The sequence below is a fragment of the Oncorhynchus gorbuscha genome, linkage group LG25 (genome assembly GCF_021184085.1).
Source record: "Oncorhynchus gorbuscha isolate QuinsamMale2020 ecotype Even-year linkage group LG25, OgorEven_v1.0, whole genome shotgun sequence".
NCBI classification, from domain to species: Eukaryota; Metazoa; Chordata; class Actinopteri; order Salmoniformes; family Salmonidae; genus Oncorhynchus; species Oncorhynchus gorbuscha.
Window position 1 is genome coordinate 343743 of NC_060197.1, and position 25198 is coordinate 368940.

The 25198-nt window shown below is 47.1% G+C and overlaps 1 protein-coding gene across 1 annotated transcript in view; it reads left to right on the plus strand.

Annotated features, from left to right (window-relative positions):
* LOC124013545 (exocyst complex component 4-like) overlaps positions 1-25198 on the plus strand; it is a 200317-nt gene that overhangs the window by 52303 nt on the left and 122816 nt on the right. The window contains exons 7-8 of the mRNA XM_046327873.1: positions 41-215; positions 22791-22936. Of these exons, the coding sequence (XP_046183829.1) occupies positions 41-215; positions 22791-22936 (321 nt within the window). The remainder of the gene's footprint in view (positions 1-40; positions 216-22790; positions 22937-25198) is intronic.

Below are 25198 nucleotides of genomic sequence, written 5' to 3' on the forward strand. Positions count from 1 at the left end.
CCGTCCTCACCACAGCCTCTATCTCTGCTGCCCTCTGCAGGCTGCTTCTGGAACTGCTGGAGCTGCTGTTTGACAAGTTCAACGCAGTGGCTGCGGCCCACAGTGTGGTGCTGGCCCACCTGCAGCAGATCGTGGTGTCCCCCAACGGAGCCCAGGAGGGCATCAAGCTCTATGAGCTAGCCGACGTCTCTGCTAAGATCCAGACCGTGCTCCAGGTCAGTTCAAGTTTAAAATGTCAACTTTTGAGTCCATCACAGTCCCGAATCCCTGCACCACACACAAATAAAACCTATCTACAAAGATCCATCTGCCGTTCTGTGTATCCATAAAGATTCACGGACGATATTGCAGCAGATGATTTGCACACATGTGGTTAAACCTTTAGACTGTGAAAGCATAGATTAGGCTTCCATGAGCAGGAATGATCACACATGATGTTAACTAGGAGAGACAAGACTCGCTGTTCTGACATCAATGACAAAAACAGATATAGCTTTACCTTTAGTGATGAAAATCTTTACTAATGCAGATGGACTATTTACTGTTCACGTTCATTGTAGAAATCAATCTGTTTCTTCATATGTGGCCCGGGGGGGGTGTGACTGTGAAAGCTTGTCGTATTCATAGCAGGAGGGATGTAGGCTAATTCCTTGAGAGAATGCTGTTACCTCTGTGTGTGTTGTGCATCCAGCTAGGAATCCTGGCAGTGTTTCACCCAACACTCGTTTTTGCAGCCAGTCAATGTTGTCTTTCTTTTCAAAGAAGAGATTATTCTTGTGGAACGAGTGCTGAGAGTACACACACACGTACGTGTATAAAAAAAACACACATATTCAAACACGCACACACAAAAACTCTCTCCCTAGTCTAGTTAGTGAGTGCTGGGGGTGCCTGCTTTACATGGGCGTTCCTCAGGGATCTGTCATAGGTCACTTCCAAACAGCTGCTCATCATCTCAGCCAATCAGACGGGAGCAGAGAGCAAACACAGTGCAGCCGACACGCACCAATTAAAGGACTGCAATTAAACCAGGCAATCAGGGGAGGTGCCTGTTCCTGTGTGTGTCACAACTAACATCAACCCCACTGTATAATTTGTATTTTTTCCGATTCCTAATCTGACACGATGATGAAATCCATAGCGCTTGATTTCTTCCGTCGCGTTCTAAGACGTAAGCCTGTGTGTAGGTGGACACATTTCAGAGTGTAATGAAGTGTGGAAACGAGGGGAAGGATGAGAACGGAACACAGGTCTGATGATGAAACGGAGGAGCCAGAGGGGACGTTGGCTCGGGAACAGCCAGTTACGCTGGGGAAGCGTTCCAGTAACGTGAAGCTAGCTATCCCCTGTGGAGGGAGTCATTGTGAGGTGTAGCTCCAGGGTATTATCCTGTCACACATGTGAGTGATGGCTGGGCTCCAGCTTGAGCTCTGAGCATTAAAGAGTCTACAGTCAAACTACAGATGGAGGAGTGAGGATCCACATCATGGTTCTAGGACTGGTTTTCGAGATATGGTCTCTGACTGTTCTCTCCAGACCAGTCTGCTGTCATGTAGCTTGGTCTGTATGGATTAGGCTTCCAATGACACAAACCCATATAGCCTTACCGTTAGTGACCACAAGCTTTACTAATGTGGATTGACTACACGTTCATTGTAAAAATCTATCTGGTTTTGTTATATGACAGAATGTCAGTGAGTCTTGCCTTTTCTAGTTAGCATAATACATTTTTTAAATAATATGTTTTTTTTGTTGTTAAAAAAAATACACCCTTTTCTCCCCAATTTCGTGGTATTCAATTGTTAGTAGTTACTATCTTGTCTCGTACGGGCTCGGGAGAGACGAAGGTCAAAAGCCGCGCGTCCTCTGAAACACAACCCAACCAAGCCGCACTGCTTCTTTAACACAGTGCGCATCAAACCAGCCGCACTAATGTGTTGGAGGAAACACCGTGTACCTGGCGACCTGGTTAGTGTGCACTGCGCCCGGCCCGCCACAGGAGTTGCTAGTGCGCGATGAGACGAGGATATCCCTGCCGGCCAAACCCTCCCTAACCCGGACGACGCTAGGCCAATTGTGCGACGCTAGGCCAATCTTTTTTTACATTTGTTTTTTGTACAGCAGATACAAACATACACATACGAACAACAACTTAGAGACACACAACTACTACATCTCATCTGCTCACACCTCCATCCCTAGTGCCTGGTCACACCCCCATCCCTAGTGCCTGGTCACACCCCCATCCCTAGTGCCTGGTCACACCCCCATCCCTAGTGCCTGGTCACACCCCCATCCCTAGTGCCTGGTCACACCCCCATCCCTAGTGCCTGGCCACACCCCCATCCCTAGTGCTTGGTCACACTCTCATCCCTCGTGCCTGGCCACACCCCCATCCCTCGTGCCTGGCCACACCCCCATCCCTCGTGCCTGGCCACACCCCCATCCCTCGTGCCTGGCCACACCCCCATCCCTCGTGCCTGGCCACACCCCCATCCCTCGTGCCTGGCCACACCCCCATCCCTCGTGCCTGGCCACACCCCCATCCCTCGTGCCTGGCCACACCCCCATCCCTCGTGCCTGGCCACACCCCATCCCTCGTGCCTGGCCACACCCCCATCCCTAGTGCCTGCATTATTGTTTGTCACTTGGCCGTAAATTACACCCATTCATTTTTGCCCAGATTATTTCAATAATAAATCATGTTTCCATTGTGTTAATGATGGAGATGGATTTCCAGGTTTTTACTCTGTTTATTCCAGAAGAGTAATGAGAAGAGAATGGTCCAGGCCATTGGGTGTCTGACTGCACCCCATATGCCAGGTCTTGAAATATGCAGACAGACAGATTAACAGTATGTTTACATTGTAACACTTCTGACAGACAACTTTGTAGCTCCGCCCATAACGTTTGGACAGCACAGCGTTCTCAGAAGGCATGGATTACTGAGTCATTGTTAGTTTTACACTTAAGACATGACTCTGTGAATTTTGTCTCTGGTTGAATAAATTCTATACATTGGTTTATACTGGATTAAGCTACATTTTCATGAACTGTTTCGTTAGTTTTGCTCCAACATTCCCTCCATCTTGTGGCAACATTACTCTCCTCGTCAGCATCGTGTGTGGATTTGAATGTGTGTGTGTTTGTTTGATTGTGTGTTTCAATGTGTTTTTTCTTTTGCTCGTGCGGCGCGGTCCGTGCACACGTTTGTGTATAGATGGCTGAGGAACTGCATTTCAACTGACGCGCTTTCATGTTCTCAGCACTCCTTCCACAAGAATAATCTCTTCTTTGAAAAGAAAGACATTGACTGGCTGCACAAACGAGTGTTGGGTGAAACACTGCCAGGATTCCTAGCTGGATGCACTACACACACAGAGGTAACAGCATTCTCTCAAGGAATTAGCCTACATCCCTCCTGCTATGGATACGACAAGCTTTCACAGTCACACCCCCCCCGGGCCTCATATGAAGAAACAGATTGATTTCTACAATGAACGTGAACAGTAAATAGTCCATCGCATTAGTAAAGATGTGAAATATTGTGGTCACTAAAGGTGAGGCTACATGGATTTGTCATTGTAGTTGATGTCAGAACAGTGAGTCCTAGTTAGCATCATGTGAGGTAGACCTCCTGAGGGACACAGTGAAGAGTTGACAGCAGTTTGCTCCTTTCCTCTTTTCTATTTTACACTCTGCTCTTTTCTTATCTCGCTCTTATTTTCTCCCTCACATCTTTTCTCTTCCTTGTTTTCGTCTCGTTCCAAGTCTCTGAGGTCTAGCGTTCTCTCCCTTTTCTTTTGAGAAGAGAGAGACGGAGGGAGCCAGAGGGAGAGCAAGCGAGGGGGCGGGGGAGCGGGCGGGAGGGAGGGAGGGAGGGAGGGAGGGAGAGGGAGGGAGCTAGAGAGAGATGGGCACAGACCGGTGGAGGGAGGTGACTGAAAGAGAGGAGAGTGGTGCACACTGGGATTGAGTATATGGGCTTATCATCACTCCATCAGACCAGGAGTCAGACGGTGACCTTGAGCACATTTCTTCCATCATATTTTATTTTCTCTTGCGTTTTCTCTCTTTCACTCATTCTCTCGCTTTTTTCACCCCTCAAAACCACTCAGAATGAAAAGCAGTGACTCTGCAATGCCAACTGTTGCTAAGGCGGCCCTGAGCTAACTGCGGACGGGCGGGCAGGCAGGCCTTAGGGCTCGAAGACACAGCTAGACTTGTATCACATTTTGTCCAAAGCCTCTACTTTAGTGGAACTGAGGACAAATACTCTGTCTTATTGAACATTTATTATCTAAGACCCAGGCCCCTTGATTGGCTCAAAATTGGTCCTTACACTAAGCTGTGATTGGGTAGGTACTGGATCAACAGAGTCATGATTTGTCTGGGCCAACTGATTGCCTGCCAGTTTATTCTCCGGTGTTTCAGCTCTGTTTGGAGGAGAATATGAAGAAATGGACAGATAGAGGTGTGGGAACTGTAGGGTTGGCGTTGTCTACTCTCAGAGCCAGTCAGATGGATAATGGTTGGATGGAGTTTATTAAAATAGGTTCGATCCAAATCTGACCCTTCATACTGTACATTGGCTACCTAATCACCCTCTAGCTTCCAACTGGCTCAATCACCTACCCTCTCCACGGCAACTCCACTTTACTGACTTTAATGTCCCCATGGGGACATGTTGTTAAAGTATCATGTACACATTTAAATTGGCGTTTAAATACAGTAGACAACAAATTGACAATACAACATTCATAACAGTTACATACCAATAGAGACTAGCCTGCTGGCCTTACTGGGTCGATAGGAACATTAGCCTGCTGGCCTTACTGGGTCGATAGGATCATTTTGCCCGAGCTGTTTAGGAGGGATATCACACCTGGCACAAATTATTGGCTAGTTCTATTATTCCTGCCGGGGGGGGAGGGGTACCCTATACCTGCACCCAGAGGGGAGTAGTTCAATGTTTGGGTACATGGGGTCACTTGGGTGAAAAATATTTAGTGATCCTTGCTGATGGCCCTGACATTAAAGATCTCGTCCAGACCTGTCTGTTTCTCCTAGGACTTTGCTTGACGTGGTGATAATCCTTCTCAGCATATTTCTCTGGTTGACAGGGTTCTTGCTAAACCAACAAACAATACAAAAAGTTGAAATACTCTTCATGAAAGATCTGCAAAACAGAGTCACTATAGTCCAGTCAACATTAAAAGATCCCATCTTATTGAGAAAGTACAGTCTCCATTGACTCTTCTTATAGATAATTATTGTCCAAGAGGACAGCCATGATATTTGTATTTCTCTATGTTCTGACCTGTTACAGACGTAGGTGGTGTTCTCTTCCTGAAGTCTATACACATCTCTTTGGTTTTGTTGGTATTGAGGACCAAGTGTGATTCATCACAGCACTCTACAAAGTCATTTAGGACCGGGCCATGGGGTTCCTCATCATCATGCAACAGTCTGATCAAGGCAGTGTCATCAGCGAACTAAACTAGGTGTCTGTCAGGATGGGAACTAGTACAACTATTAGTGTACAGTTGGTCATCCTAAATAAAATACTCAAATAAAGGCAAATGAAAGAGATTGTGTCAGGGACGATGGATAGAGAGTTAAAGAGAGTTGGAGAAAGAGAGAGGAGGGAGTGTAGGTATTGCGCGGCTGTGCTGTGCCTTTGTGTTAATGGAAGGCATTAAGCCGTTCGCTCTCCAGCGGCGAGGGCACTAGAGCTGCTACCGCTGCCTCCGCTCTGCCAACCCCAGGTTGCCAGGGGCTCCTCACTCCCCCGCCGCCGCGATGTGCGATAATGTCATCTCTTGATTAGAATACTCATTATGTGAAATGAGGTTTTCTTATTCAGTCACTCGTGTTATTATTTTCTGGCCGATTGTATCTTTGTGAGTCTCTCCTTCTCTCCCACTCCCTCTCTCAATCCTTCTTATCCCATTTTCTTTCCATCCCTCTCTTTCTCTCCCTCAATCACCATTCCTCTCATTCTCTTTCCCCCTCCCTTCCTCTATCCCTCTCTCTACCCCTCTCCCCTGTCTTTCCTGCTCTCTTCAAGAGACAAACTCAGTATGACAGCAGCACATGTTAGTCTAGCAGCACATGTGAATGCCTGATAGTCTGGCAGCAGCACATGTGAATGCCTGATAGTCTGGCAGCAGCACATGTTAATGCCTGATAGTCTGGCAGCAGCACATGTTAATGCCTGATAGTCTGGCAGCAGCACATGTTAATGCCCGATAGTCTGGCAGCAGCACATGTTAATGCCTGATAGTCTGGCAGCAGCACATGTTAATGCCTGATAGTCTGGCAGCAGCACATGTTAATGCCCGACAGTCTGGCAGCAGCACATGTTAATGCCCGACAGTCTGGCAGCAGCACATGTTAATGCCCGACAGTCTGGCAGCAGCACATGTTAATGCCCGATAGTCTGGCAGCAGCACATGTGGCAGCAGCACATGTTAATGCAGCACATGTTAATGCCCGATAGTCTGGCAGCAGCACATGTTAATGCCCGATAGTCTGGCAGCAGCACATGTTAATGCCCGATAGTCTGGCCGCAGCACATGTTAATGCCCGATAGTCTGGCAGCAGCACATGTTAATGCCCGATAGTCTGGCCGCAGCACATGTTAATGCCCGATAGTCTGGCCGCAGCACATGTTAATGCCCGATAGTCTGGCAGCAGCACATGTTAATGCCCGATAGTCTGGCCGCAGCACATGTTAATGCCCGATAGTCTGGCCGCAGCACATGTTAAGTATTCAGACTTTTTGCTATGAGACTCAAAATTGAGCTCAGGTGCATCCTGTTTCCATTGATCGTCCTTGAGATATTTCTACAACTTGAATGGACATGATTTGAAAAGGCACACAACTGTCTATCTATGGTCCAACAGTTGATAGTGCATATCAGAGCAAAAACAAAGCCATGAGGTCGAAGGAATTGTCTGTAGAGCTCAGGATTGTCTCGATGCACAGATCAGGGGAAGGGTACCAAAATATTTCTGCAGTGTTGAATGTCCCCAAGAACACAGTTGCCTCCATCATTCATAAGTATAAGTTTGGAACCACCAATTGAATCCATTTTAGAATAAGACTATAACGTAACAAAATGTGTAAAAAGTCAAGGCGTCTGAATACTTTCCGAATGTGCTGTATGTTCTCCCCAGACTGTAATGTCTTTAGACATCCTATTTAGACAGTTCCCCAGACTGTAATGTCTTTAGCCATCCTATTTAGACAGTTCCCCAGACTGTAATGTCTTTAGACATCCTATTTAGACAGTTCCCCAGACTGTGCTGTCTTTAGCCATCCTATTTAGACAGTTCCCCAGACTGTAATGTCTTTAGCCGTCCTATTTAGACAGTTCCCCAGACTGTAATGTCTTTAGCCGTCCTATTTAGACAGTTCCCCAGACTGTAATGTCTTTAGCCGTCCTATTTAGACAGTTCCCCAGACTGTAATGTCTTTAGACATCCTATTTAGACAGTTCCCCAGACTGTGCTGTCTTTAGACATCCTATTTAGATAGTTCCCCAGACTGTGCTGTCTTTAGCCATCCTATTTAGACAGTTCCCCAGACTGTGCTGTCTTTAGCCATCCTATTTAGACAGTTCCCCAGACTGTGCTGTCTTTAGCCCTCCTATTTAGACAGTTCCCCAGATTGTGCTGTCTTTAGCCCTCCTATTTAGACAGTTCCCCAGACTGTGCTGTCTTTAGCCCTCCTATTTAGACAGTTCCCCAGACTGTGCTGTCTTTAGCCCTCCTATTTAGACAGTTCCCCAGACTGTGCTGTCTTTAGCCCTCCTATTTAGACAGTTCCCCAGACTGTGCTGTCTTTAGCCCTCCTATTTAGACAGTTCCCCAGACTGTGCTGTCTTTAGCCCTCCTATTTAGACAGTTCCCCAGACTGTGCTGTCTTTAGCCCTCCTATTTAGACAGTTCCCCAGACTGTGCTGTCTTTAGCCCTCCTATTTAGACAGTTCCCCAGACTGTGCTGTCTTTAGCCCTCCTATTTAGACAGTTCCCCAGACTGTGCTGTCTTTAGCCCTCCTATTTAGACAGTTCCCCAGACTGTGCTGTCTTTAGCCGTCCTATTTAGACAGTTCCCAGACTATGCTGTCTTTAGCCGTCCTATTTAGACAGTTCCCCAGACTGTGCTGTCTTTATAAAGTCCTATTTAGACAGTTCCCCAGACTGTGCGGTCTTTAGCCGTCCTATTTAGATAGGCTGCCACAGCATGCTACAGAGCTGTCTAAATAATTGTATTAGTTCTACAAAGTAGATAAGTCATACTTTCACAAACTGTCTCTGTCCCTCTCGTCGTTGTGTTGTGTTCATTCCTCTCTCATGCGGTCTGTGTGTATCTAACCTAACGTATTAGGCGTAAAAGTGAATCTGCCCAGAGATCTGTATATAAAGATGAGATGCTCATGTCTCCACCTAACAAATGGGAGTCGTTGTCCCAAAGACAGGAAGACAGGCGGCAAGCTTAGGTCCAAAATAAACCCATAGAAACACATTGGGATTATTTTGGACAGAATTGGCGCTAGTGAAATCTCTTGCTTTGCCTCTTCCAAACTCTGATCAGTCTTTGTCTGAGACGGAAAAAAAACAGGTGCAATGGATTATGTTCATTGTAGTCAATTACCACGTTTCTGCGTTGAACATTTGCTAAATGAAAACTACAACTGTCTTCAGCCCAGTGTTCCACATATATATTATTGGAATTCAAGTCATTGAACCGACGTCGGTTAATTAGTTGTTTAATAACAACACCCCCAAAATGTTTGTTAATCGCTCAGCACTAGTTTGCTGAAATTAAGCATCTGCCCTCAAACATCTTTATCTAGCTACAGGGCCTTCACAAAGTATTGACACCCGTGACTTTTTCCACATTTTTATTTGTGCTACAGACTGAATTTAAAATGGACAAAATGTCGGCTTTGTGTCACTGGCCTACATACAATACCCCATAATGTCTAAGTATATACAAATGAATTCAAAATGAAAAGCTGAAATGTCTTGAGTGAATATTAAAATGAAGTATTCAACCCTTTGTTATGGCCAGTCTAGTCCAGGAGCAAACAGGTCACATAATAAGTTGCATGGACTCACTCACTCTGTGTGCAATAATAACATGGTTTCTGAATGAATACCTCATCTCTGTACCCCACGCATACAATTATCTGTATGGAACCTCAGTTGAGCACTGAATTTCAAACACACATTCAATCACAAATACCAGGGAGGTTTTCCAATGTCTCGCAACAGAAGAGCACCTATTGGTAGATTGGTAAAACAAAAAACGCAGACATTGAATATCAGTTTGAGCACGGTGAAGTTATTAATTTCAATACACCCAGTTACTACAAAGATACAGACTCCTTCCTAACTCAGTTGTCAGAAAGGACGGAAACCACACAGGGATTTCACAATGAGGCCAATGGTGACTTTAAAATAGTTACAGAGTGTAATGGGTGTTATAGAATTGAAGATGGCTCAACAACATTGTAGTTACAATACTACAATACTAACCAATACCACAATACTAACCTGATTGACAGAGTGAAAAGGAGGAAGCCTGTACAGAATAAAAATATTCCAAAACATGCATCCTGTTTGCAATAAAGCGCTAAAGTGAAACTAAAAAATGTGGCAAAGAAATTACCTTCATTTCTGAATACGAAGTGTTATGTTTGGGGCAAATCCAACACATCACTGAGTACCACTCTTCATATTTTTAAGCATGTTTATCGCTGCATCATGTTATGAGTATGCTTGTCATCAGGAAGGAGTAGGGAGATTTTTTTCTGAGAAAAATAAACGGAATGGAGCTAAGCACAGACAATATCCTAGAGGACAATCTGGTTGTCTGTTTTTCTACAGATGATGGGTAACAAATTCACCTTTCAGCAGGACGATAAGCTAAAACACAAGGCCAGGTTATTGTCCGACTTAAATAGTCTTGAAAATCTATGGCAAGACGTGAAAAAGGCAGTCTAGCAATGATCAACAACCAAATTGACAGAGCTTAGAGAATTTTAAAAAGAATAATGTGCAGATATTGTGCAATCCTGGTGTGCAAAGCTCTTAGAGACTTACCAAGCGAGACTCACAGCTGTAATTGCTGCCAAAGGTGATTCTAACATGTATTGACTCAGGGGTGTGAATAATTATGTAAATGAGATGTTTCTGTACTTCATTTTCAATATATTAGCAAACAATTCTGAAAACATGTTTTCACTTTGTCATTATGGAGTACTGTGTGTAGATGAGAAGAATAAAACACATTTTATTCATGTTGAATTCAGGCTGTAACACAACACACTGTGGAATAAGTCAAGGGGTATGAATACTTTCTGAAGGCTCTGTAGTATCTCTCACAGCGGATAAGGTGTGTTTGGAGAGATGGGGGTAAGTTGTTGGCTCTTGGTATAAGGTGTATATTAGCCCAGCGGAAGCCATCTTGTTGGCAGTTTCTCCAGCGTATCTTGTTATTCCCCCTCTCTTCTCTCCACCTTCTAGCTACACACTCATTTGATGGGCTAGCCTATAAATGGAAGCCTCTAGATGATTTGTTTTTTCCCTCCACTTTGAGAAGTGTGGAATCGTGTTGACCTTTCCACTTGGCATGCTCTGAGACGGACACCGGATCTGACAGAGACACGAGAGGGCACACAGTTACATGGCCTGAGTTGAGACTTCCCATATTCCACTGAGCGACTGTCTCCAGGAAGGCACAGTATGGAGTAGGTTAACATGGGCTTTTTGAAAGCCAAGAGCCATGTAGCACTGTTTGGAAATGCCGGCTGTGCTTTCCCAGCGTGCTTTAAGTGTGGATGAGATATTGATTGGGACTTTACAGAGCGGCTGGTAATTCTCAGTATTGGTGTCAGTAAGGGAGTGGAACAGTGTTGTCTGTGCTGTCACACTTTTCCACCGAGGTAGAGTGTGTGAATAAATGTATTGATTTTTCACGCCAGTGAGCCCACGTTATTAGGCTTCTATATTCCAAGCTTGCACCACTTCACTTGATGCCTCCCTCCCTTTCTCTGTGAACATCAGTCTTTTGTTTTTATCCATCACACCGTCCCAATGTCTTCTGCAGTTCTCTTATGAAATTAGAGGCACTCAGAATCTTTCAATGTATCATACATACACTATAATCCTACTAGATCCAGTCACATTGGATACGGTTGCCTCTCACCAAATCATCAAGCGTGCCAAGAATCATACTTATCTAAACTCCACTTTGACAAGTTTTGTCAGATTTTCCCTTGAACCTGAACAGCAGTTGCAAGCAACAGCATTATGTGCTTAGAAAATATTTAGGTAAAAAACAAGAAATCTTTCAATAGACACGGACAAAAAATCTCCACCTGCCATCAGATGATATAAGACCATATGGTCTGACTGAGAGCAAAGACCCTATCTCATAAGGCCCTATCTCATAAGGCCCTATCTCATAAGGCCCTATCTCTCATAAGGCCCTATCTATAAGGCCCTATCTCATAAGGCCCTATCTCATAAGGCCCTATCTCATAAGGCCCTATCTCATAAGGCCCTATCTCATAAGGCCCTATCTCATAAGGCCCTATCTCATAAGGCCCTATCTCATAAGGCCCTATCTCATAAGGCCCTATCTCATAAGGCCCTATCTCATAAGACCCTGCTGAATCCCTCACCACAGTCACCCATAGGGACCATGTTTGACCTATATTTGGCATGACTTGTTACGTTCCCCCTCTCAGCACGGCCTGACCTTCGACCTCACGACAACATAGTCCAACGCGTCTGAGTTTTCTAATTAGCCTAGCGCTTGAGTATTCCGCTATGATGCCATGGTGTCTCCATGACGGCGAGGCTACCGAGTTGATCCGCCAGCCACCGCTGCTGTGTGCCCAGAGTGCAGATGAATGCTTTTTAATGAGCAGTGGTGAGGACCTTTTGGAGCTAAGGTGCGATTTAGCAAATCAAGGATGGATGTCGTCTGTCTGTTCTTACAGAACACGTCTCGAAATATCTAACACTTTATTAGGCTACTTGACGATGCTATATAAAACACAGGCTAGCCTGGACCAGCTGAAAGATAATCTATGACACATGGCAGCTGTAGTAGTGAACACTCCTCCTGTTCTATTGACACAGTGAGAGCCTGTGGCTGGGGCCGAAACCACACTGAATAAATCATAGCACAGCCAGAGATTAGCCGAGACAAAGGAGAAGCGTATTTTCAAAGTATAGAAATATATAAAGTAGTATGTGAGGGAGTTAAATATGCAGGCCTTCCTCACGGCTTGTCAGCCAAGTGAAAACAAGGCAAATTGAACTGCCAGGGAAACAACAGCCAGACGACAATGATCTGTTTTAATTAAATATGATGCGCAGAGACATTGCTGTGTTGTTTCTTTCCTAACGCTTTAATCAACATGTCACTATTTGACTGTAATCCTACCCCACCCATCCACCCCCGATGTGTCATATTTATATAGTACTGGGGCGCGGTGAAGCTAGTATATTGATTGTGTCAAAATTCCATCATCGCCCCTCCTTTTGTGTTTGAGAGAAGAGAGATTTTAAAGCTAATTATTCTAATCTGACTGTATGCGTTATAGTTTCTCGTTCTCCTGTAGATGCACAGCATGTTCTCCTTCAGACATTGCTTATCTGAATTGTGTGTATGCGAGTACAGGTGTGTGTGTGTGGCTCTCAACGGTCAAGGCGTTGTCATACAGAAGAGTCATATTGTTCATTTGTGTAAGAGCATGGAATCCATGTAGACCCATTGCCAGGGTCATGCTTGCTTAGACTTGCTATTGATGGTTTTCCTCTTTCTATGTCTCTTCAGTCCAAAGAAGTGTCAAAGCAAGGACAACAAGAGGAATGAAATGCAACAGGCTGCCTGTAGAGATGTTTCTTTGTCAAAGTCTTCAGAGGGATGATGAAAAGTAGTACGGTCCAGTTGGTCCAGTCCAGAGGGGAAAGAGCTGGACAAAGCTTTTCTCTGAACGTTCTAAGGTTTTTGGAAGGTCAAGTCAGGGAGTGAAATCTTTTCGTGCCCAAGGCAATTTTTGGGGCTTTCACTCGAAGCCACCAGCTGAGATGTCAATCGATACATTTTCAACAAAAACATGTGTCTAGGGGGACTCCATTCCTAAAAGAATGTATTTCACTAGTAAAGTTCACAAAGTTCCAAAAAGGCATGAGGGAGAAGCAGAAGACCGAAACAATCAAAGAGCTCATTGATTACCGAGATAATTCTCTGGATGACTTTGATGGACAGAAAGGAAGTCAAAGTACACAGAGTCCTGTTTATTTCTTTATTTTCCTTTAATGGACTCCTCAGCCATCCCTTTAATGGACTCCTCAGCCATCCCTTTAATGGACTCCTCAGCCATCCCTTTAATGGACTCCTCAGCCATCCCTTTAATGGACTCCTCAGCCATCCCTTTAATGGACTCTTCAGCCATCCCTTTAATGGACTCCTCAGCCATCCCACCACAGGTATTCTCCTGGAATCCCTTTAATGGACTCCTCAGCCATCCCATCACAGGTATTCTCCTGGAATCGCTTTAATGGACTCCTCAGCCATCCCATCACAGGTATTCTCCTGGAATCCCTTTAATGGACTCCTCAGCCATCCCATCACAGGTATCTTGGCCAGGTCGCAATTGTAAATGAGAACTTGTTCTCAACTTGCCTACCTGGTTAAATAAAGGTGAAATAAATAAAATTCTCCTGGAATCCCTTTAATGGACTCCTCAGCCATCCCATCACAGGTATTCTCCTGGAATCATTTTAATGGACTCCTCAGCCATCCCATCACAGGTATTCTCCTGGAATCCTTTTAATGGACTCAGCCATCCCACCACAGGTATTCTCCTGGAATCCCTTTAATGGACTCCTCAGCCATCCCACCACAGGTATTCTCCTGGAATCCCTTTAATGGACTCCTCAGCCATCCCACCACAGGTATTCTCCTGGAATCCCTTTAATGGACTCCTCAGCCATCCCACCACAGGTATTCTCCTGGAATCCCTTTAATGGACTCCGCAGCCATCCCATCACAGGTATTCTCCTGGAATCCTTTTAATGGACTCCTCAGCCATCCCACCACAGGTATTCTCCTGGAATCATTTTAATGGACTCCTCAGCCATCCCATCACAGGTATTCTCCTGGAATCCCTTTAATGGACTCCTCAGCCATCCCATCACAGGTATCTTGGCCAGGTCGCAATTGTAAATGAGAACTTGTTCTCAACTTGCCTACCTGGTTAAATAAAGGTGAAATAAATAAAATTCTCCTGGAATCCCTTTAATGGACTCCTCAGCCATCCCATCACAGGTATTCTCCTGGAATCATTTTAATGGACTCCTCAGCCATCCCATCACAGGTATTCTCCTGGAATCCTTTTAATGGACTCCTCAGCCATCCCACCACAGGTATTCTCCTGGAATCCTTTTATTGGACTCCTCAGCCATCCCATCACAGGTGTACTCCTGGAACCTCTTCAGTGGGCTGCGTTGGTTAATTAGACTGATTCTTCAGGACTACTGAAATAGACCCAACAAAGCCTTGTGTATCCTGCTCATTAAGACACACACACTTCCTCTCCCAGCACAAAGGAAACGCAGGTTAGGAGGTTGGCTTCGCTGCTGGTAGTGTACGACAGTGGCACCCGTCCATAATGCCTTTTCTCCTGAGAGAACAAACAGGCAATAACTGCAGCCCAGCGGGCTGATTTAGTTTTGGGACCAGACCCAAGTCACTCGAGTGTATAGAGGAACAATGGCTAATATAGTGGTTGTCTTTGTGTGGGGGAGCTGAAAATGGTGGCCAACACTCGGTTATCAAAGTGTGTGTGTCAAACATTCACCATCCATGAACTCCGGGCTCAGTTTATTATCTGGTGTGAAGAGCGATTTGCAGTTTCTCAGCGGCTTTATTCGCTACCCATTTCCCAATGATCTTTCTTGGTACACGGCCATGAATATTGATTTGCTGTGTGTTAAAGCATCCCTCTCTTGAAGTGCGGCCTCACATCTCATCTCTCCTTCTGCAGATTGGGGTGGCAGCTAGCCATGGGGGTTTCAAAGAGTTCGTCAGCCAGCCAGTCACCCCTGTGAAGGTCACAGTACAAGTCCCCAATGGTGACAATCTAATTTCTTTACTGCTGGCCCAATCTGGGGCCGTACCATGACGCCTGTTTGGTAGGGGTCAGTAGAGTCCGACCCGGCTCCCACCCTCCAATAATGGAACACTGTCATGTGCCATCCATCGGGACTTCAGTCACTAGGCTACATGCATGGCTTTGTTTTCTTGGCTACTGTATGTCAGTGGTACAACTAGGATACATTAGTGCACTGCTAAATATGAGGCAAATCTATATGAGGTGCTGCATTCTTCTGCTTGACCAGAGTCAAATGAACTTGTGGAAACCATTTTTATGTCTCTGGGTGCAGTATGAAGGAAGTTAAAGGTCGTGTCACGAGCATGATGACTGGAAGCGCAGTGATTGGACGTGTTCCGGCACGCTAGCGTATGCTACTATACCTGTAGACTTCCAGTCACTGGCTTCATCAACAGCTTGGCTAATGGCTACATTAGAGACAAGTTAGCCTTTATCCCTCAACTCCCTCAACTCAAACATGAACCAGACGTAAAACCAGACTTGAAATCATTTTTTAATTTTTAATTTCTTTATAAATAATAATAATAAAGACAAACAGGAGAAGAAAAGATGAACAGAACACAACAAAACCAAATGAAATAGCAGCAGATACCATCTGAACACAGCAACTAGTACCGAATAGTGGTGTCATTATGGACATCTTCATAGACTATTTATTCTGCATGAACAGGGCTCTAAATCCACAGGATGTTATTGGCCAATATTAGCTCTATGTCGGACCGAGGGAGCATAAGATCCATAGCATTATGCCATTAGCATAGCATTCAAGCCATGAAACGCATTCATTATTTTGTTGTTTTCAGAAACGCTTTCAGGGGCATTAATTGCATTCACAGTCATTACGGTTGTTTGATGTGGAGCAGAGATGTGCACTCGGCTCTGGTTTGCATTCATATGCATCTGTGTGCATCGCTGTTGTTTGTTTTGTTGGTGTAGTTAGCAAGGCTCCGCTTTGTCTCTGTTCCACCTTGTTGCTGTTGTCTTCGATGTGCGCTGGACCTTTGTTGTGTGTGTGTGTGCGTAGGCTACATATTGAGTATGCATGTTTGTGAGAGTGTGTGCGTGCATTCGTGTGTGTTTTGTGTGCGTAGGCCTATGTGCTGGGAATGTGTGAGACTAGCTAACAAGCTCTGGCCTCTGTTATAGCGTTAGTCTTGAGGTGCCACACGGGGCGCTCATGTGTTGTCAGCTGTGATCATTTTGTTGTTCATCATCCCTAAGTCGCTTGTGACCAAAGCCTTCAACTCATTCTCTCTCCCTTTCTGTTCCTTTCTCCCTTTCTCCCTTTCTCCCTCTGGTCTCTCCTCCTCTCCCTACCATTCTCCTCTCCCTACCATTCTCCTCTCCCTACCATTCTCCTCTCCCTACCATTCTCCTCTCCCTACCATTCTCCTCTCCCTACCATTCTCCTCTCCCTACCATTCTCCTCTCCCTACCATTCTCCTCTCCCTACCATTCTCCTCTCCTGTCCCTAGCATTCTCTCCTCTCCCGAGCATTCTCTCCTCGGTTCTCCCGAGCATTCTCTCCTCGGTTCTCCCGAGCATTCTCTCCTCGGTTCTCCCGAGCATTCTCTCCTCTGCTCTCTCTAGCATTCTCTCCTCTGCTCTCTCTAGCATTCTCTCCTCTGCTCTCCCGAGAATTCTCTCCTCTGCTCTCACGAGCATTCTCTCCTCTGCTCTCCCGAGCATTCTCTCCTCGGTTCTCCCGAGCATTCTCTCCTCGGTTCTCCCGAGCGTTCTCTCCTCGGTTCTCCCGAGCGTTCTCTCCTCGGTTCTCCCGAGCGTTCTCTCCTCTGCTCTCTCTAGCATTATCACCTCCGCTCTCTCTAGCATTCTCTCCTCCGCTCTCTCTAGCATTCTCTCCTCTGCTCTCCCGAGCATTCTCTCCTCGGTTCTCCTGAGCGTTCTCTCCTCGGTTCTCCCTAGCGTTCTCTCCTCTGCTCTCCCTAGCATTATCACCTCCGCTCTCTCTAGCATTATCACCTCCGCTCTCTCTAGCATTCTCTCCTCTGCTCTCCCGAGCATTCTCTCCTCTGCTCTACCGAGCGTTCTCTCCTCGGTTCTCCCGAGCGTTCTCTCCTCTGCTCTCCCTAGCATTATCACCTCCGCTCTCTCTAGCATTATCACCTCCGCTCTCTCTAGCATCCTCTCCTCAGCTCTCTCTAGCATTATCACCTCCGCTCTCTCTAGCATTCTCTCCTCTGCTCTCCCGAGCATTATCACCTCCGCTCTCTCTAGCATTCTCTCCTCAGCTCTCTCTAGCATTATCACCTCCGCTCTCTCTAGCATCCTCTCCTCAGCTCTCCCTAGCATTATCACCTCTGCTCTCTCTAGCATTCTCTCCTCCGCTCTCTCTAGCATTCTCTCCTCCGCTCTCTCTAGCATTCTCTCCTCCGCTCTCTCTAGCATTCTCTCCTCCGTTCTCCCGAGCATTCTCTCCTCGGTTCTCCCGAGCATTCTCTCCTCGGTTCTCCCGAGCATTCTCTCCTCGGTTCTCCCGAGCGTTCTCTCCTCTGCTCTCTCTAGCATTATCACCTCTGCTCTCTCTAGCATCCTCTCCTCAGCTCTCTCTAGCATTATCACCTCCGCTCTCTCTAGCATTCTCTCCTCCGCTCTCTCTAGCATTCTCTCCTCTGCTCTCCCGAGCATTCTCTCCTCTGCTCTCCCGAGCATTCTCTCCTCTGCTCTCCCGAGCATTCTCTCCTCGGTTCTCCCGAGTGTTCTCTCCTCTGCTCTCCCGAGCGTTCTCTCCTCCGCTCTCTCTAGCATTCTCTCCTCCGCTCTCTCTAGCATTCTCTCCTCTGCTCTCCCGAGCATTCTCTCCTCTGCTCTCCCTAGCATTATCACCTCCGCTCTCTCTAGCATTATCACCTCCGCTCTCTCTAGCATCCTCTCCTCAGCTCTCTCTAGCATTCTCTCCTCCGCTCTCTCTAGCATTCTCTCCTCCGCTCTCTCTAGCATTCTCTCCTCCGCTCTCTCGAGCATTCTCTCCTCCGTTCTCCCGAGCATTCTCTCCTCGGTTCTCCCGAGCATTCTCTCCTCGGTTCTCCCGAGCGTTCTCTCCTCTGCTCTCTCTAGCATTATCACCTCCGCTCTCTCTAGCATCCTCTCCTCAGCTCTCTCTAGCATTATCACCTCCGCTCTCTCTAGCATTCTCTCCTCCGCTCTCTCTAGCATTCTCTCCTCTGCTCTCCCGAGCATTCTCTCCTCTGCTCTCCCGAGCATTCTCTCCTCTGCTCTCCCGAGCATTCTCTCCTCGGTTCTCCCGAGCGTTCTCTCCTCTGCTCTCCCGAGCGTTCTCTCCTCCGCTCTCTCTAGCATTCTCTCCTCCGCTCTCTCTAGCATTCTCTCCTCTGCTCTCCCGAGCATTCTCTTCTCGGTTCTCCCGAGCGTTCTCTCCTCTGCTCTCCCTAGCATTATCACCTCCGCTCTCTCTAGCATTCTCTCCTCCGCTCTCTCTCTAGCATTCTCTCCTCCGCTCTCTCTAGCATTCTCTCCTCTGCTCTCTCTAGCATCCTCTCCTCAGCTCTCCCTAGCATCCTCTCCTCAGCTCTCCCTAGCATCCTCTCCTCTCTCTCCAATCCTAATTCCGTTTCTCTATTGAGAGCAGCAGCCAACCTTCCCATCCTTGTCTCTTTGCCTCTGTGAGGTCTGTTAGGGTAATGAGGCATCTACCTGACCATTTAAAGTTGATGGTAATAAGACCGAATATGTTTGAGGAGAAAGGTGTTTGGAATGAGATGTTATTGTTGCTGGAATAAAGGTGATTTGAATCACATGAGCGCCCCGTATCGCACCCCGATCCTAACGCCCAAAACACCTCTCTCCTACACACACACACCACAGTTACCATCAAACAATAAAAATGACCGCCCGTCTGGGCATTTATGCACACACACATGCACGCATGCACACACGCACTCGGGTTGGGGGTTTGAAATAATTTCACAATTGACATTTTTGTTGCATATCCGGCTATTTAAAATGCATGTTACTTACATTTTGGAGGGCCAGTGAAATGGCAGAGCAGATAGAGGGAGGAACAGTTGCAGTAACCAAGGCAAATCCACTACAGCCAAGACCAGATAACTTGTAGCAGCCAAAGTGTTATTTATCATCCCATGTATCAGTGCCTGTCTTGACTGGAATTAACCTGGAGAAGCTGTTGGTTGCTTTTTACTCCTTCTCATTTTGCTAACTTTTATTTCCAGAACTTTACAGAGTAAGTTGAAAGCCTATCTATTTAGTGAAAATGTTGTTAAGTATTGGGTATGATAGCATCACTTGTCCGTTGAGGTGTTGTTTCAGTGTAAAATAACCAAGTCATGGTTGACCGACAGTCCACCCGTTGCCTAGGCAACAGAGACTTTGGCAAAGTGTTAGAGGGGTTTTCCAAGGCACATTCCATACATTTGATTTGATGTTGTCTTCAGAGGTCATTTCATTTTCTTTTCTTCATAACGCACTTCGTGTGTATTATTATATTATTTTCTTTCTACATAACACATCTGTGTACATTAGACAAATCCCAATTTATTGTCTTAAGTTAGCTTGTCAGCTAATGTTAGCTAGGCTAGCTAGGTAGCTAACGTTAGCTGGACTAGGGGTTAAGGTTAGGATTAGGTAACATGCTAGCTAAGTAATTAAAGGGTTAGGTTTAACTAACATGATCGCTAAGTAGTTAAAAAGTAGGAAGTTGTTCATAACCTGATTTGTTTGGGCTGCTAGACATTATACGGCCACCCGTCCTCCCAGACTAACCTCCCACCTGTCCTTTCGGTCTTAAGTAACCCGCTGTTTTTATCTGTGATTGAAATGCACTCTATATATAAACAAATGTTTGTGTGCCTGTCATGAATTTCCAAAAATAAATGTCTCTTATTTAACAATAATCTGTGATACTCCTAGCAAGTCAGGGGAAACCACCACCATCTGATCTCCTTTCAAACCAGAGGATATCGCTTATTCTCATTTCCCCCTCTCTCATCTGTTCTGTTCATACCCTCTGTCCTTCCTTCCTTCCTTCCTTCCTTCCTTCCTTCCTTCCTTCCTTCCTTCCGTCCGTCCGTCCGTCCGTCCGTCCGTCCGTCCATCCTCACTTCCGTCCTTACTTCTGGCCGTCTGTCGGTCCTATTGGTGTGGTTAATTGCTTCAAGTTTACTCCCTCTAATGCAATATATTAGGGTCGGAGCCCCTTCATCAGCCTAACGCCGGCATTTAATTAAGTCTCCCGGGTTAGGTAGTGGGCCGCGCTCCATCAGCAGATCACATGGTCATTAGTAATTAATACACTGACAGGATTAGCGCTCTCTGCTAGGCTTGCACGGTGTCGCTAGAGGGCAGGGGGGCCTGAGTGATGGCTTCCAGAGGGGGAGAGAAGGGAAAAAGTGTCTGTGTAGTGGGTCGACGTGTGTGTTGTCAGGGGAGGGGCTGGGGGCTGGGTAGGTTTGTGTGTTGTCAGGGGAGGGGCTGGGTAGGTTTGTGTGTTGTCAGGGGAGGGGCTGGGTAGGTGTGTGTGTTGTCAGGGGAGGGGCTGGGTAGGTGTGTGTGTTGTCAGGGGAGTGGTGGGTAGGTAGGTGTGTGTTGTCAGGTGTGGGGCTGGGTAGGTAGGTGTGTGTTGTCAGGGGTGGGGCTGGGTAGGTATCTGTGTTGTCAGGGGAGGGGCTGGGTAGGTATGTGTGTTGTCAGGGGAGGTACTGGGTAGGTGTGTGTGTTGTCAGGGGAGGGGCTAGGTAGGTGTGTGTGTTGTCAGGGGAGGGGCTAGGTAGGTGTGTGTGTTGTCAGGGGAGGGGCTGGGTAGGTGTGTGTTGTCAGGGGAGGGGCTGGGTAGGTGTGTGTTGTCAGGGGAGGGGCTGGGTAGGTGTGTGTGTTGGGAGGGGCTGGGTAGGTGTGTGTGTTGGGAGGGGCTGGGTAGGTGTGTGTGTTGGGAGGGGCTGGGTAGGTGTGTGTGTTGGGAGGGGCTGGGTAGGTGTGTGTGTTGTCAGGGGAGTGGGTGGGGGAGGGGTGTGTGTGTTGTTAGGGAATGGCTGGGTATGTTTGTGTGTCTGTGTAGTGGGTAGGTGTGTGTGTTGTCAGGGGAGGGGCTGGGTAGGTATGTGTGTGTTGTCAGGGGAGGGGCTGGGTAGGTGTGTGTGTGTAGGTGTGTGTGTGTCAGGGGAGGGGCTGGGTAGGTATGTGTTTTGTCAGGGGGAGGGGTGGGTCAGGGGAGGGGTATGTGTGTGTTGTCAGGGGAGGGGTGGGTAGGTAGGTGTGTGGTGTCAGGGGGGAGGGGCTGGGTAGGTGTGTGTGTTGTCAGGGGGGGAGGGGCTGGGTAGGTATGTGTTGTCAGGGGAGGGGCTGGGTAGGTGTGTGTGTTGTCAGGGGAGGGGCTGGGTAGGTGTGTGTGTTGTCAGGGGAGGGGCTGGGTAGGTGTGTGTGTTGTCAGCGGAGGGCTGGGTATGTTTGTGTGTCTGTGTAGTGGGTAGGTGTGTGTGTTGTCAGGGAGGGGCTGGGTAGGTGTGTGTGTTGTCAGGGGAGGGGTGGGTAGGTGTGTGTGTGTTGTCAGGGGAGGGGCTGGGTAGGTGTGTGTGTGTTGTCAGGGGAGGGGCTGGGTAGGTGTGTGTGTGTTGTCAGGGGAGGGGCTGGGTAGGTGTGTGTGTTGTCAGGGCAGGGCTGGGTAGGTGTGTGTGTTGTCAGGGCAGGGCTGGGTAGGTGTGTGTGTGTCCATGCCAGTTTGCTCACACTAGTCTGTGTGCTGAAGTCTTCCTTCCGTGGTGACGGGGGTCTTTTCTCCAGCAGTAATGACATCATTAGAGGGCGACTGTGTTTCCATCTGCTCCACCATTACTCTCGCCCCACTTTGGGCCGCCCCACCACGACGTGGGTCAGAATTAGAACGACACGGGCTAAATGGCCCTGCTAAATGATGAAGACATTAGGAATGGGAGTCTAATTTAGAACATATGTAGTCCTGGAGAGAGAAAGAGATGGGGAGATACTGGGAGAAGACAACCAGGAAAGTTAACTTCCTTACCCGACATCTTCAATATCTGTCAGTCTGGGGCTGCTGTTAGATCTGTATAAGGTATTTATGAGCGTTGATGAGACAAGGATGTAGTGGGTTTTAAATACGCAGACGGACTAAGAAATGGGGGATGTGATATTTTGATGACTCGCCGGAACTCTTTCGTGGATTGTTGTATTAACCTCGATGACATAATCAGTTATAGATCGTTGTTCTGTTGACAGCATAATTCCTTATGTTCAATGTATTATATGACATAATGCTATTACACACATGGACTGACATTAGAATAGGTACATTAGTTGTGTGGTGTGTTGTTGGGAGGATCGTAGATTAGACCAGATTGTCACCATTCACAGTGATGGCTGTTGCTCTATACTCCACTCCTTTGGATGAATCCTACCTTGAAAAACAAAGAACTTCAGCCCTCTGTCAGTGAGTTGTCATTGATGACATGTAATATATATTGTTTTACTTAACTTAGTGGAATGCGTTTGTTGGAAGTCGCTCCCAGAGAGTCTGATAAATCTAAGTAGGTACACAAGCCTTTGCTAAATGACTGAAATGTCAATGTTCTGTAGGTTCTGTTGATGGACTACCTGGATGTGAAGAACACTAAAAGTGCTGCCGAGCCCTCTGCCCAGCTCACCTACGCCAGCACCGGCAGCGAGTTCGCAGCCTTCTTCGCCAAGAAGAAACCCCAACGTGCCAAGCAGTCCCTCTTCAAGTAAGAGACCGATAGGCTAAAACACTTGAGCATTGAGGGACAGTTTTACCAGACCTAGATTAAGCCTCCTTCTGTACTATAAAACATGCTTGACTTGATGGAGAATGTCCTTTGAAAGTGCTTTTTAGTCAAGGAAAAGGGGAAAATGTCCCCTACACCTCAGAACCCTAACAGAACCAAGTTACTGTACAGTAGGGATGTCTATAGTATTAGTGTGCTGATTCAGGCTGTTGCAGTGTCTAACTGGAACCATTTCAAAACCATGCAACTTCACACATGGAGCATACAGACTTAGCCAAAGCCATTTTACATAATGTACCCCAACCACAAGGCAGACCTGTAGTAGTATCTCCAGGTGTTAACTGCTGACCTCTGTAGTGTGAGCTATGTGTCTCTGAGTAGGAGTGACAGTAGTCTAGTCCCTGATCGGTGTGGCTAAGCCGTGACAATGTCCATAGGAGTTGGCAAGACAGCAGAAACAGACCTGGCTAGAGTGATGGCACAAACAGACCTGGGACCAGGCTAGAGTGATAGCACAAACAGACCTGGGACCAGGCTAGAGTGATAGCACAAACAGACCTGGGACCAGGCTAGAGTGATAGCACAAACAGACCTGGGACCAGGCTAGAGTGATAGCACAAACAGACCTGGGACCAGGCTAGAGTGATAGCACAAACAGACCTGGGACCAGGCTAGAGTGATAGCACAAACAGACCTGGGACCAGGCTAGAGTGATAGCACAAACAGACCTGGGACCAGGCTAGAGTGATAGCACAAACAGACCTGGGACCAGGCTAGAGTGATAGCACAAACAGACCTGGGACCAGGCTAGAGTGATAGCACAAACAGACCTGGGACCAGGCTAGAGTGACGTTACAAACACATCTGGACCAGGCTAGAGTGACGTTACCAACACATCTGGTACCAGGCTAGAGTGACGTTACAAACACATCTGGGACCAGGCTAGAGTGACGTTACAAACACATCTGGGACCAGGCTAGAGTGACGTTACCAACACATCTGGGACCAGGCTAGAGTGACGTTACAAACACATCTGGGACCAGGCTAGAGTGACGTTACCAACACATCTGGGACCAGGCTAGAGTGACGTTACCAACACATCTGGGACCAGGCTAGAGTGACGTTACAAACACATCTGGGACCAGGCTAGAGTGACGTTACCAAACACATCTGGGACCAGGCTAGAGTGACGTTACCAACACATCTGGGACCAGGCTAGAGTGACGTTACAAACACATCTGGGACCAGGCTAGAGTGACGTTACCAACACATCTGGGACCAGGCTAGAGTGACGTTACCAACACATCTGGGACCAGGCTAGAGTGACGTTACAAACACATCTGGGACCAGGCTAGAGTGACGTTACAAACACATCTGGGACCAGGCTAGAGTGACGTTACAAACACATCTGGGACCAGGCTAGAGTGACGTTACAAACACATCTGGGACCAGGCTAGAGTGACTACACAAACACATCTGGGACCAGGCTAGAGTGACTACACAAACACATCTGGGACCAGGCTAGAGTGACGTTACCAACACATCTGGGACCAGGCTAGAGTGACGTTACCAACACATCTGGGACCAGGCTAGAGTGACTACACAAACACATCTGGGACCAGGCTAGAGTGACTACACAAACACATCTGGGACCAGGCTAGAGTGACTACACAAACATATCTGGGACCAGGCTAGAGTGACTACACAAACACATCTGGGACCAGGCTAGAGTGACTACACAAACACATCTGGGACCAGGCTAGAGTGACGTTACCAACACATCTGGGACCAGGCTAGAGTGACGTTACAAACACATCTGGGACCAGGCTAGAGTGACGTTACAAACACATCTGGGACCAGGCTAGAGTGACGTTACCAACACATCTGGGACCAGGCTAGAGTGACGTTACAAACACATCTGGGACCAGGCTAGAGTGACGTTACAAACACATCTGGGACCAGGCTAGAGTGACGTTACCAACACATCTGGGACCAGGCTAGAGTGACGTTACCAACACATCTGGGACCAGGCTAGAGTGACGTTACCATCACATCTGGGACCAGGCTAAGTGACGTTACCAACACATCTGGGACCAGGCTAGAGTGACGTTACCAAACACATCTGGGACCAGGCTAGAGTGACGTTACAAACACATCTGGGACCAGGCTAGAGTGACGTTACAAACACATCTGGGACCAGGCTAGAGTGACGTTACAAACACATCTGGGACCAGGCTAGAG